The sequence below is a fragment of the Babylonia areolata genome, chromosome 23 (assembly GCF_041734735.1).
Source record: "Babylonia areolata isolate BAREFJ2019XMU chromosome 23, ASM4173473v1, whole genome shotgun sequence".
In the NCBI taxonomy this organism is placed as follows: Eukaryota; Metazoa; Mollusca; class Gastropoda; order Neogastropoda; family Buccinidae; genus Babylonia; species Babylonia areolata.
The window spans coordinates 8,069,111-8,082,298 of record NC_134898.1 but is presented as its reverse complement, the minus strand read 5'-3'; the positions used below and the strand labels follow the sequence as shown (position 1 = coordinate 8,082,298).

Below are 13,188 nucleotides of genomic sequence, written 5' to 3'. Positions count from 1 at the left end.
ACAGAAATGTAAACTTTAATGGGTGAAGTTCCTTATGAGCTAAATGGCTTGAAAAGGCTACTGCGAAGAAAATAAAATTTTGTTTCCTCACTGAGACTACTGTGTGCATGAATTTTTAATCTAAGGACTTTCAGAACATCCCTAGTACTGGACTTGACCTAAGAGCTTTATTTTCCATTGAAATGATCACTTGTTCAAAGTTTTCAGGCACCAGTACATGGAGCATACACACTGTACACATGAACTAAACCCTTGTAATGTTTTCAGGCACCAATACATTGAACAAACACATTGCACACATGATAAAAGATGAATAACAACATAAAACTGAACAACTTCATTTGACTGTCACTGCAGTACACATACCTGTTTTTTCTGGAGGTTTGGCATTCTTCCCCCCTGAAATATCACATTAGTTTTAGATACAACAGAGAAGATTTTTTTACAATAATCATCAAAATTACAGTTGTAAGCTTTCTTTACCATAAGTGTTATCCTATATGCAGTCAGTAGCACTATACTAACATATCACAAAAATACAAAGAGTGATTCCTACTAATGCCACCTTAAAATCTACTGTATGGAAGAGAGAGAGAGAGAAACTGGTTGGGTCATTCATGCATTCCTAGTGTGGAACAGCTGTATCAAAAGATGTTCATTTTCATTATTTATATCAATTATAAATAGATAATGAAAGAATGAATGGGCTAGATTAATATATGTTTTTTATGTCTGCAATTCAAGATAAATCCCAAAAGTCATCTCACACACACACACACACACGCGCGCGCGCGCACACACACACACACACGCACACACGCATGAACAGCAAAGAAATTTAATTGCACCGATGTTAACAGACAAAGGAAACTGTGTTGTTTGTTCACTCATCCTCTCGCACCACTGCACATTACACAAGACTGAAACACCATCAATGAATGCATCACACAAGCAAAGCAATAAAATAAATAAGAATAGAGGAATGGGGGGATAAAAGGAGGGACTTCAAATGATTATATGATTTATATAAAATCAGAAAAAAAAATTAAAAGCATATCAACCGCATGAAAAAACTTGAATATGCACACCAAAAATGTTTCCACATATATGACAAAATAATATGATGTTTATAATATGACCTTCATAATAACTCTGTCCATCTCATCCGCATCCCCGCCCCCCACTCCTGCTCTCTCACACATGCACAATACACACATCCATAAACAAATTTTACTGACTATACTATATCAAAAATACTGCAACAGAATTCACCAACACCCACCAAAACACTCCCAAAATATGACCTGAATGATTTGGATATTTTTTTTATGGATACAGATATGACCTGAATGACAGACCGAGAGAGAGAGAGAGAGAGTGAGAAGCAGGAAGGAGGAAGAAAGAGACAGAATGAGGGAAAGAGAGGGGCCTGGTTTAAACATCAGAGTAAAAACACAATACTAAACAAAAACAAATAATCTTTTGCTAAAACATAAAAAGCATACAATAAAACACATAAATATTCATACATTTTCCAACATTTCACACACACTCATGCACACTCACACATATGCACACACACAATTACACAAATTCCATTGAAAAAAAACCCAGGTGAAATGCTAAATAGATTATAGAATTTTAAAAATTCACCATCATATATATGAAGAAGCAAGGAAAACAGAGATGCAGAAACAGATGGCAGAAAAAGGATTGATAGAGTCACTGAGAAAAGGATGACTGAAATAGGGTTGATACATACAGTATACACTCATTTTGTATACAAAGGTGTCAAAAACAAGCAGTGAAAAACCCTGAAGGCTAGAATGTGACAATCATTGCCAGTTGTAGTCTTACCACATGACAATTGAATTGAATGACACAGTAACTGTGACACTACTGATGAAATGATCATTCAGTTGGTTATCTATTATACCTCATACACATTCAGCATAAAAAGAAACCAAAAAAAATCAAGATACCGATATATTTTTCAACGTATAAGGCATGAAATTCATCTCTCAAAATAATAACTTTTTGCCTTCAGCATTTAAAATGTTGACTGATATCATAAGTTCTGGAGGAAAACCTTTTCTTACTGAAATAAATACAACAGTTTTTATATGTTCTTAAAAACTCTTCACTCCGCAACTGCCTTTTAAAGCTCAATTGTAAAGTCAAGTATCACAATTGCTTCATGACTGACCACTTTTCACTTTCTTGAAGTCAACTGTCATATCAGCAGGATGAAAGGGAACTTTAACAAGGGCCTAGAAACTGTGACAAACATTATGGTGTATAATGCAGAGTTACTTCCTTTCTACCAGTATAGGACTTGCATGGTAAATGTTTGTTGTTTATAGCAACACGCGCGTGTGCGCACACACACACACACATATGCGCGCGCGTGTGCGCGCACACACACACACACACACATGTATATAGCGAGAGAGAGAGAGAAAGAGAGAGAGAAAAACACAGCTCAGCATCATCACACATCAACAGGCAGGACAGCATGTGTGGCACACTGATGCGAGAACTACATGGAAAAAGTGCTCTTTTTTCAATTTCTTTTAGTCTAAATCAATGTGATTTTTTGGGGGAAAGCACATGATTTAAAGGATCTGTTGGCACAAGAAAAAAAAATATATGGGAGAATAGTCATAACAATGTAAATTACAAGAAGACGTCAGACATTCATTGAAACCTTTGTATTAAAACAAATGAACCATAACATTTCTACTACAAATAAAAAAATCAAGATTTTGACCAAAATATAAGTGCTCCAATGATGTTCCTTTTTCCTTCGGCCTCATATGGACATCTTTGTCAAGCAGTCATCCAAAATCAGGACATAAGTGCCATGAGCACATACAAAGCCACTGTGAAGTCTTTTTTTTTTCTTGCGTGGATTTTAAACATGCAAATCGTTTCCATTGTGCATTAGCTGAATTAAAAAAAAAAATCATATAGCTGTATGAAACAGTACAAAGACTGTTGTTTATTAATCAAACCATACACTTGCACCAACCAGAATGTGACATTTACGAACTGAATTCAAAATTGATTATTACTCTTTTAATCTTGATGTGGCCAGGTACAGAATAGGAAGGGAAATAACTCTGGTGGTGGGAGGTGTGGCTGTGCAAGGGAGAGAATATGCTTTGCCTTTCCTGTAAAATCCAATCTTGTACTGAAAAATTATCTCCCTTGGACTGTTCTTTGCTGTTGCATTTTGGCCACAAAGAGACCCATGCTGATGCAGGTGGAAAGATGAAGAGATGGAGATTGAAACTTGTAAATGTGAGTGTCTACATGCATGCTTGTATGTCTGTATTTGAATTTATATAATGGGTTGAAAAAATGTCAATTGTACAAAAAAAAACTACAGTTGTCAAGGTGGTTATGATTTTGTTGAAACAGTCATTACTCCTCTCAGGAGAAAGGTGTCGGCAGTACCTGAAATTTAGAAAGTCAACAAATAGAAAGAAATGATGCGTGTAGATTCTGGTGAGTTTTTTTTCCAAATCTAATTTTGAGAGAATGCTTTTTTTTTTCTTTAAAAAAAAAAAAAAAATCATATCAGAATAATTGATAGTTCTACAGGGTACTAGTATCATACAGGAAAGAAGTACACATACATCACCTCCCCAACGTAAGTAAGTTTTCAACAGTAAGATTACAATCAACTCTTACTGTGTGAAATAACCAACCTTTCATACCGCCATGTCTGGAGTAAAAGCCCTTGTTGACATTGTGGTTGAGGCGATCAGGGGCTCGAGAGCTGTGGCTGACCAAGCTGACGTTTTTCTGTATACTCCAGACACCGTTCAGATCCACTGGTACACCTGGTACTGTAGAATTAACACATCAGTATGTAAAAGTATACAGACAGGAGCTGCTTTCCCCCTTATCTTATGTTTTGACATCATCATTCTATGATTTGTGAAATGCATACATTTGCCAAAGACTGAAAGAGTATCCTTTATTTTACTTTTTAGCAGTATGTGTGTCTGTGCCTCATGTGACAACTTTGGGCTCACCTTTAGCATAAAGATGGGTGTTATGCACCAGCCAGTTCCTCATGCATCCCACACAAAACCCAGTCTCAGTGAACAGGCAGAGCCTATAGGTGAAAGACCAATTCACATATTTTGGCAGCACCCTCTCATGACCAGTGACTGTTGATGCTGAAGTAGACAGTAGGAATTCTGAAACCAGCTCTGCCTTTGGTAGAATGTGTGTAAATGTATGTGAATGTCCAGGAATCAGCCTGTAAACAAACCTAAAATTCTAGCAAGAAACAGTGCTTCCTACCCTCCTATACAGTAATGAAACAGACTATAGCACAACTGGCAGCTGAACGTCTAACACATGACCTGCCTTTGAAAGATCTAGAGGACTGAATAGCAGGACAAAATACCAGACATGGAAGTTCTCTTGGGCTGAAATGCCATCTGTCCACTCACTGCCAGACTTGATGGACAGGGCACACATTCAGAATGTCAGATGAGTGCATCGCCAAGCAACTTCTCTGAGGAACTGTTACAGGAAAAACATGTTATTGCAGGACAGAAAATTGTGCTTCAATCTGATGGCCTCCCTTACATGTCACTGACACCACCACCTGGGAAACCGTTGCACAGGACTGCTCAACATAGTGCAGCCCCATCCACAAAGGTTGTCATATCTCAGGCAAAAGAACTGCTGAGGCACTACACAGGAAGGAACTATGGCAAATCCAGAGCAGCCTGCACACAAACTGAAATGCCCACACTTTTGCCCAACATGTGGCAGGCCATTCTGTGCCCAAAGTGGATTGATCAGCCATCTTCACACATATTCAGATACTGAGTCCAGTGCAGAGGTCCTCAACAACTATGTTAGACAAACGATATGTGTAGGTATGTATGTGTGTGTGTGTGTGTGTGTGTGTGTGTGTGTGTATGTGATGCGCCTAAGATCTGAGTGTACACAGGTTTGAGTCCCATATACAAACTGTTATTTTTACTCCTCCCTTCTATTAGAACTCCAGTAGTTTGGGTGGCAGTCGCTTGACTGAGATGATGAACCAAGGTTCCTTAACACATGTAAAAGGACCCATGACAATAAAAACGTTGTCCCTGTCAAAACCCTGTTGAAAATTCCACTTTGATTGTAAAGTGAATACACTTGCAGAAAGAATAAAGCCACACACACACATAAAGGGGGGAGGGGAAGAGGGGAGGGGGGGGGGGCTGTACAATAAAGATGAACTCTCCCCATGGACAGCAACCCAAATTTTACACTGAGAAATCTGTTGTGATAAAAAGTAATACAATATATAACACAGAGTTGTCATCTGAGTTTCTGTCATACAACACACAAGGACTCTAATAACAATTCACAAGAAAAAAACAACAACAACCTAGGATGCTTAGTGAGCTGGTGTTGTTTGTTGGTTGATTTTTTTTTTGGGGGGGGGGTTTGTTTGTTTTTTGTCTTCGGCAAGATCAAAGTTAGCTGCAAGATTCAGAAGCATTCAATGAGAACCATCAAATAATTTGAAAGTTCAGCAAAATGATGGGGCATGGAGAAATCTATAAACTTTTTACTGAGCACAGTGTACTAGCTTTGAACATAACCAGTTAATGTACCACTCATTCATTCTGTCATATCTATCAATGACTATAGTGTAGCCAAGCGCTCAGCTCAGTCTTCAGAAACTGTTTCGCACACTGAGCAATAGCAGACGCTTTTTTCATAACTAACCGCTGGCCTTCAACGACCCATGCAGAATGTGTGACGCCAATCCCGGTTGGAATGCAAAGCCCATTCTAAACCTATTCTCTAAACATCTATTAAATCCGGTCTCTGTATCGTTCACTCCAATATAATATTTGTTGCGCTTACACACACACTTTAATCAGTTAGAAACATACTTGATTTCAGTTTAATCATTCGTCAGTCTAAAGATTTCATCTGACGCTAAGCTTACGTCATTTTGTGCTTCTAGCCACACAACTTGTCCAACCAGTTTGCTGTACGTCATTGGTTGAGCTGGAATCTATGTTTCTGACGCAGCATATTTAATTAATATCTCTTTTGTCAGACAGTAAACTGCAAGTATTATATACTGGCAGAATCGTCACAATTCCATCTTTAAATCTATACCATTCATGTTTGCCTACGTTAAACTGATTTATCGCAGTTTGTAATTTTCTGAGATGAGCTCTTTAAAACTGATCAGTTCAGGTGACTTAAATTAAGATTATAAATTCATCGTAAGTAATCAGCACTTCACTTTATGCTCATTAGAAAGTAGGTGTTGAGCTCTTTCTTTTGCGACCTATCCAATGTAGATCGGTTCAGGAATCATTTAGAAATCTATTACTGAACACCTTGAAACAACTTGGACACAATTCTTATCAGATTTAGCCTGATTTTACCCGATCTGCTTCGCAGCACACGCAATGGTCTTTGCAGTCCACTTAACTTGCATAAATTGATGGAGTGGGCGATCTCTGGTCACTTTCACCAGAACCCGTTTGCGGCGATAGCCAGCAAGCTGACCACCGACTGTTGTGTCACCCACAGTGTGTGTCGCAGCCCCAACAGACAATGTCTCGCTACGTATCGCTATAAGTATTAGTGTGTAGAATGCGTTGATGATATGTAAATTGTCCGACACATTGCTTGTGTTCATATGAGTATGTTGATATTGCCTTAGTTTGGTTTCTTCACCTTCACCTTCACCTCTCCCGTAGTCTGGGTTCAGACCGTTGGGGCACCGCTGCTGACCTGGCCACCACTCCTCTCCACTCTTCACGGTTAGTTTGGTTTACTTGGTTCAGTTATTGCTTTGACATGTCATCACAGCTCGGCTATGATTGATCTAGAAAATTGCCATGTCGTCATATGCTTGGAGCAGTGTTCCATTTGATTCTTTTTAACATCACAGTCAATGACGTCTCTGGACACCGACAGTTTGTTCCAGAATGTTCTAGTGAATGCATATGATGTGTTCTTTCTCATTTGTTGTCACTGATAAGGTTAGGTTACTTATCCCACTTCACTTCAGCAGAGGAGATTTAAACATCGAGTACAAGCTTAGTTATGTTGATATTAATTTGGCTTTATGCAATGGATTACTTGTGTAACTTCATTCACCACTTAATGGTTAAGCCATGACAGTTCTTCCAATCTCGTATTGAGCGCAGACTATTTGTTCTCTTGGTTTGCCAGTATCATATCAAAGCCACTGATTCTATTATATTGTTTATTATTCATGTATTATTTTACATGCTGATATCAGTTATGATGCTACGGTGTTTCACTGATTCTCGGTACTCAAAGATGTGTGTACTATTCTGTCGTGCTTACAAGACAGCGTTGGATTAATATCAGTTATTGGTTAAAACCATCTGACATGTATCACAGTCTGTTAATTGTTATTTAGTTACCATGCCCTCTCCTATATGGCTTATTCCAGTATAGTGCTACACGATAAACTAAATCATTTGGGTCATTTTAACACATTATAAGCTTTACCTAATCTATACTGTCAGTGTACTTTCACCAAATCAGCATAGCTTCAATCACTGTAACTGCACTATTCAAATGTATTAGAAATGTCATTTGATGTCCGTGTTTGGTCTTCACACATATGCATTAGCTTATCTTATGTTGTTGCTTATCCCACACTGAGTGGAAGTCTTTCCATGCAATATGTATACATGTGCTATACTATTCACTTGTGCTGACATGTGCTTAATGACATTATTTTGTTTACGTGTGTCTTAACAGTGCACTGTTTTATCTCTTCTTCTCCTTATCCCTGTTTTCCTCTTCTTCTCTCCATTTATTCTTATTTTCTTATAACTATTGTAAATAAAACAATAGAAAAACCCCTTTTGTGACTGGCCTCTATATGTTCCTGGCCTGTGTGCGGGTATTCTTTTCTATCTTTTAATTCAGTAAATCGTCATTCAGTTAGTTCTTTTGTACCGTACCCTTTCATTATAAATAAACCACTCAGTACACGGCTACAAAAGTGGCGTCGCCGACAGGATTTTGATCCAACAGGATTTTGATCCTTCAAAATATTCTTACGACAGGAAAAAGATCCATTACAAAATAGATCCAAAATTATTCCCTTTAATGTTTCAATTCTTTTATCCAAATTAAATCCATCCCTAAACCACAGCCCTTTACTACCAAGTGTACCTTGTTACAACTTGGTGCTGTGAGCAAGGAATATTAATTCTTTTTTAATCTTTAATAATAAATCACAGCCCTTGCCATTCTAACTCTATCACATACATGACGCTGCGAGCTAAGATCATACAGGGACAAGAGGTTGTATTAACAGTCATATGGGGATAGTTAAACATTGGAGAAGAGAGAAGACAGTGCAGCAGGTACACAAGTCCACGAAAAGAAACGTCGCCCCATCAAAATGGCTTCAACCGACTTCCTGCCCAAACTCCTGACGCTATCTGGAGAGGAAAGCGGCAGTGAGGTCGACGACTTCATCAGTGAGGCCGGACTGATTCTCCAGCTACAGCCCCTGGATGACATGACAGCCTCTCTCTGGCTGATCTCAGCCCTTGCCGGCAGAGCTTGCCAGCAGATCATCAGGCTGCCGGCGACGAAGTGGACACTATCCTTTAATTCAGTAAATCAACATTCAGTTAATTCTTTTGTACCATACCCTTTCATTATAAATAAACCACTCAGGTACACGGCTACAACAGTAATAATACTCTAAAACTTGTACAATATTTTCCATCTATGGATTTTAATCAGGGAAGATGCTTTATGCAAGTTGGAACATACCAGAAGACAAAATGGTCCAATCATTCCACAGTTATCAAAACTCACTTACACACACTCTCTCTCTCTCTCCCTCTCTCACGCACACACATACACACAGGCAGACACTGCCACAGATAGACAGATAGATAGAAATATATATATATGTGTGTGTGTGTGTCTCTTACTGGGTTTGCTGTCTATGGTTTTAGGGATGAATGTGCTTTGTTCTTCCTCTGTCTCTCTCCTGCCTCCTGTGTACAGGTATTTCTTTGTGCCTCCTGTATAAAACAATTTTGTCACTCACCAATAAAATGAACAGTGAAATATTGTTTTTTGTCAACCACACACGGTTGACATTTAACATCAGTCATAAAAAGGTTAGTTTCTTTTGTTCTACACTGGATGTTAGATAAATTATCTTTATAAATATAAATCCTAATCAAAGTAAACAGAAAACATCTGCCAGTAATTAGACAAATTAGTCATGTGAATGTCATACTAGCTCTGTTTCTAGTCTACACTATCATCACTATGCTCTCACATACTATTTCAAAACATGCACTCATTCTTTACTAAAATAAGATCTCACTCAAACACACATAAATGAAATTCTCTTCAAAAATGGATGTGTAGAATTGATCTTTGGTTAGTGCTAGTCAGCTTCTGCAATGTGGAAACGTACATCATATATGTATTTGAAAAGATTTACATACATACACCTGGATTTAAAAAATGTAGAGAATGAACTACACATTTATGAAATTACATACTATCATACTATGGCAGAAAAATATATGATTTCCAGCATAGTTTTAAAATTGGCAGCTGTTGATAACCAGCACATATGTGCTGCACAATGCAGAGAACTTCAATCTTAATTTCTATAAAGTTACAAGCACACAGATGTGAAGCATACCATTAGCTTTCTTATCATATGGTATCAACAATCAGTCTTGTGAGTAATCCCTCGCAACTTGCAGTTCTGGCTATCTACACAGCATAGCAAACATTATACATTTTCTTACCAGAATCCATATCTAATGCAGTCTTTTTTTCTGAATACACCTTCCCACTAAAACAATCTTCACTCCTAACACACCCACACCTTTGAACCTGACACACTATTGTATTGACAAGGATCAACACAGTGCCACCTAAACTGGTGGCTACCTGATCCTGGTACGGTACTGTTCTTCCTGCAGACATATAATTATGTTCAAACATCTGACTAAAGCTGTAATTATGGATCTGTCAACTATATACCTGTCCAGAAAGAAGTGGATAAAAAAAATAAATTAAAAAAAAGAGAAGAAAGATAACCTGCTATTAACTCACAGTGCATAGCCCATTACCATTAGCACACACACACACACACACACAAATTTCATTTGTTTTTCTGACTTGATTAAATTTTCATCTGCATAAAATAATGTTATATACATATGCACACACTGCTGGTATGCTTCCATACATTCAACATCATGTGTGTGTGCATGTGTGTATGTGTGTGTGTGTGTATGTGTGTGTGTGTGGTCATAATGTCTATTAACTTCAGTGATTTTAGATGGGCAAAAATGTGTATGCACTGTGCCTACGTATGCTTTACTGTGTGTGTATGAGTATATATGTGTTTGAACTGTCACACACAATGAAATTGGAGGAAAATCAATTTGATTTACCGTAATATCAAGGGACACCCCAACTGTAGCATGTGTGTGAGTGTGTGTGTATGTTTGTGTGTGTGTCACGTGTGTGCGTGTGTGTGTGCGCGCACGCGTGTGCGTGTGCTGGTAGTTGTCATTGTTATGACTTATAACACACTTTAGGGTCGTAAGGTGAACATAACAGGGATAATAACGGTCATACTTGTAAAAGCCGACTCGTGTATAAGTAAACGTGGGTGTCGCAGTCCATGAACGAAACAAACAAAACAAGAGAGGCAAGGCCTTCAAGACTCACTTGTGATACACTTTAAAAAAAAACCCAAGCTTTTTATTCAGAGTATAATTTCAAAATGTAATGTTTAAGATGAGAAAGATCAGTTTAAAGTGAATTAATCCCCTAGCATTAATTACAGAGTAATTTCACTTTTTTTACTATCTGCACCAAAACGTTTGCAAAATAAATAAAACTTCCATGCTTAGCAAAAGAAGTTCCTGTTTGAACAAAAAATGATAATAATGACTGCTCTTGTTGTTGGGTCAGAATATCAGATCAAAGTGCCAAGTTTAGAGAATATAAAAAATATAAATATAACAGTAAATGCAGTTTGCATATTATTAGGCTTCTTTTTTTTTTTTTTTTTTTTTTTTGGTGCCCATCCCAGAGGTGCAATATTGTTTTAAACAAGATGACTGGAAAGAACTGAATTTTTCCTATTTTTATGCCTAATTTGGTGTCAACTGACAAAGTATTTGCAGCAACGTCTCAAACAATTGGCGTTTGAAAGCACTTTCTGCACTTAGTCTTCCCTGCCCGATCCTTTTTATGCCTAATTTGGTGTCAACTGACAAAATATTTGCAGAGAAAATGGCAATGTTAAAGTTTACCACAGACACACAGACACAGACACAGAGACAACCGAACACCGGGCTAAAACATAGACTCACTTTGTTTACACAAGTGAGTCAAAAAAGTCTTGAGTTGTACCGTAGAGCCAGTAGACCATGACAGACATGGGATCGAGAGGCATGGGGGAAAAGGAGATTAGCTGTGGGAATGGGGGTGAGAGACATGCATGCAGCTGAACTGGGTAGTGGATAGTATATGAACAAGAGTCCACGAAAGAAATAATTGACAACTTGAACGGATACCCGGTGTTTAGGCATATGAAGGATAATAGATGGATACAGACTGTTCAGACTTCCCAGGTCATCATGTGCGGACTATATTTAATTGTGCCTGAATTTCACTCGTTCAGGTTCAGGTTCAGGTTAGGGGCTGATGTTGATCATCGTAGCCTCACGGCTTTTTACGCCCCGTCTCATTTATGATTAGCACAAGGCCTCACGGCCTTCTTTATGCTATGTCGTTATCTGTCTTGTCTCAGTCTAAGTAGACCCAGTTACAATTATCTTGGACCATCAAAGTCAAACCAAATGTCTTTTAAAATTTTGTGATTATCGATAAGGTTCTTGAAGTTGTTGGTATTGGAAGCATACTTGATGTTAGTGGTTAGTTTATTCCAGTCGTTAGTAACCCTATAAGTGAAAGCAAATTTCCTTGTGTTATTGTTATGTCTCTGTTTATAAATTTTATCAACACTGTTTCTTGTTTCCATATTAGTATCTGGCAGTGAATCAAAGAAGTGATCTTTTTTCGTATCGTCTATACCATTACAGATCTTATAGGCTTGAATCAAATCTCCTCTTTTTCGTCTTGCTTTCATTGAGGGTAACTTTAGGAATTTCAGTCTTTCTTCGTAAGACAAATCCTTAATTTCATGCACCAGTTTAGTAGCACGTCTTTGCACTCTTTCAATAGTAATTGATTGACGTATTAGTCTAGGACACCAGGCAGGGAGACCATACTCCAAGAGAGGTCTTACAAGAGCTTAATAAAGTCGGAGAAAAATATCCTTATCAACAAACGAAAAAGTACGTTTAATAATACCCAGCCTTTGAATTGCCTTGTTAACAACTTGGTTAATATGTCTGTCAAACAGTAAGTCTTTATCAAACGTCACCCCCAAGTCTTTCTCCTCTTCACATTTCACAATATTGGTTATTTCATCGTCGTTTTTCATTACATAGTTATGTTTTGGGTTAGTTCGACCAATGTGTAATACTTTGCATTTGGAAGCATTAAAGTATAAGTTCCATTTTTCAGACCATTCTATCAAGGAGTCAATGTCATTTTGCATTATGGGTTGTGAACTTGGTGAACAGTAAAGTTTAGTGTCGTCTGCAAAAATTTTACATACACTTGATACTCGTGCGCATGCAGGGGATCAAGTGGACACATCATGCTACAGAAATCCATGTCGGTAGGTTATAATGGAGAAAAAGCGCTTTTAATCTGTAACTGTTCCATCATTGTCCCATTACCTGATCGCATTACGTACGTCATGTCTGATCATCCATCTACATCTAATCTCCAGGTGCATCCATGGTGTTGCCGACGATAATCATGCAAACACAAAAAAAGTGGATTAGAACTTAATTGACATCGTCTGCTTCACGAACCACAGGTATTCTGCATCCGAATTCCAATCCGATAAACAAGACCGCCCTGTTATTATTTAAAAATCAAATGCATGTGTATGCAAAAAAGAACTTGTAATGTTGTACTGGGAAACCAGCATAACAACGAAGCGAACCATCACAACACTGAGTCCAAAAGCACCGATGGATCAGCATAGGATCAAATACATTGCAGGGGCCACTTTTGGCC

The 13,188-nt window shown here is 38.0% G+C and overlaps 1 protein-coding gene across 6 annotated transcripts in view; it reads right to left on the bottom strand.

Annotated features, from left to right (window-relative positions):
- LOC143297771 (uncharacterized) overlaps positions 1–13,188 on the bottom strand; it is a 61,497-nt gene that overhangs the window by 20,682 nt on the left and 27,627 nt on the right. For 2 of the 6 annotated variants that reach the window (XM_076610248.1, XM_076610247.1), the window contains exons 3-6: positions 12,843–12,884; positions 8,982–9,074; positions 3,714–3,854; positions 367–399 (exon numbers count right to left, since the gene is read on the bottom strand). In XM_076610248.1, coding sequence (XP_076466363.1) covers positions 367–399; positions 3,714–3,854; positions 8,982–9,074; positions 12,843–12,864 — 289 coding nt within the window. In that variant the 5' untranslated portion in view covers positions 12,865–12,884. Of the gene's footprint in view, positions 1–366; positions 400–3,713; positions 3,855–8,981; positions 9,075–9,821; positions 9,921–12,842; positions 13,000–13,188 lie in introns of those variants that run through there. The other 4 variants (XM_076610246.1, XM_076610244.1, XM_076610243.1 and 1 more) reach the window with 4 other exon arrangements.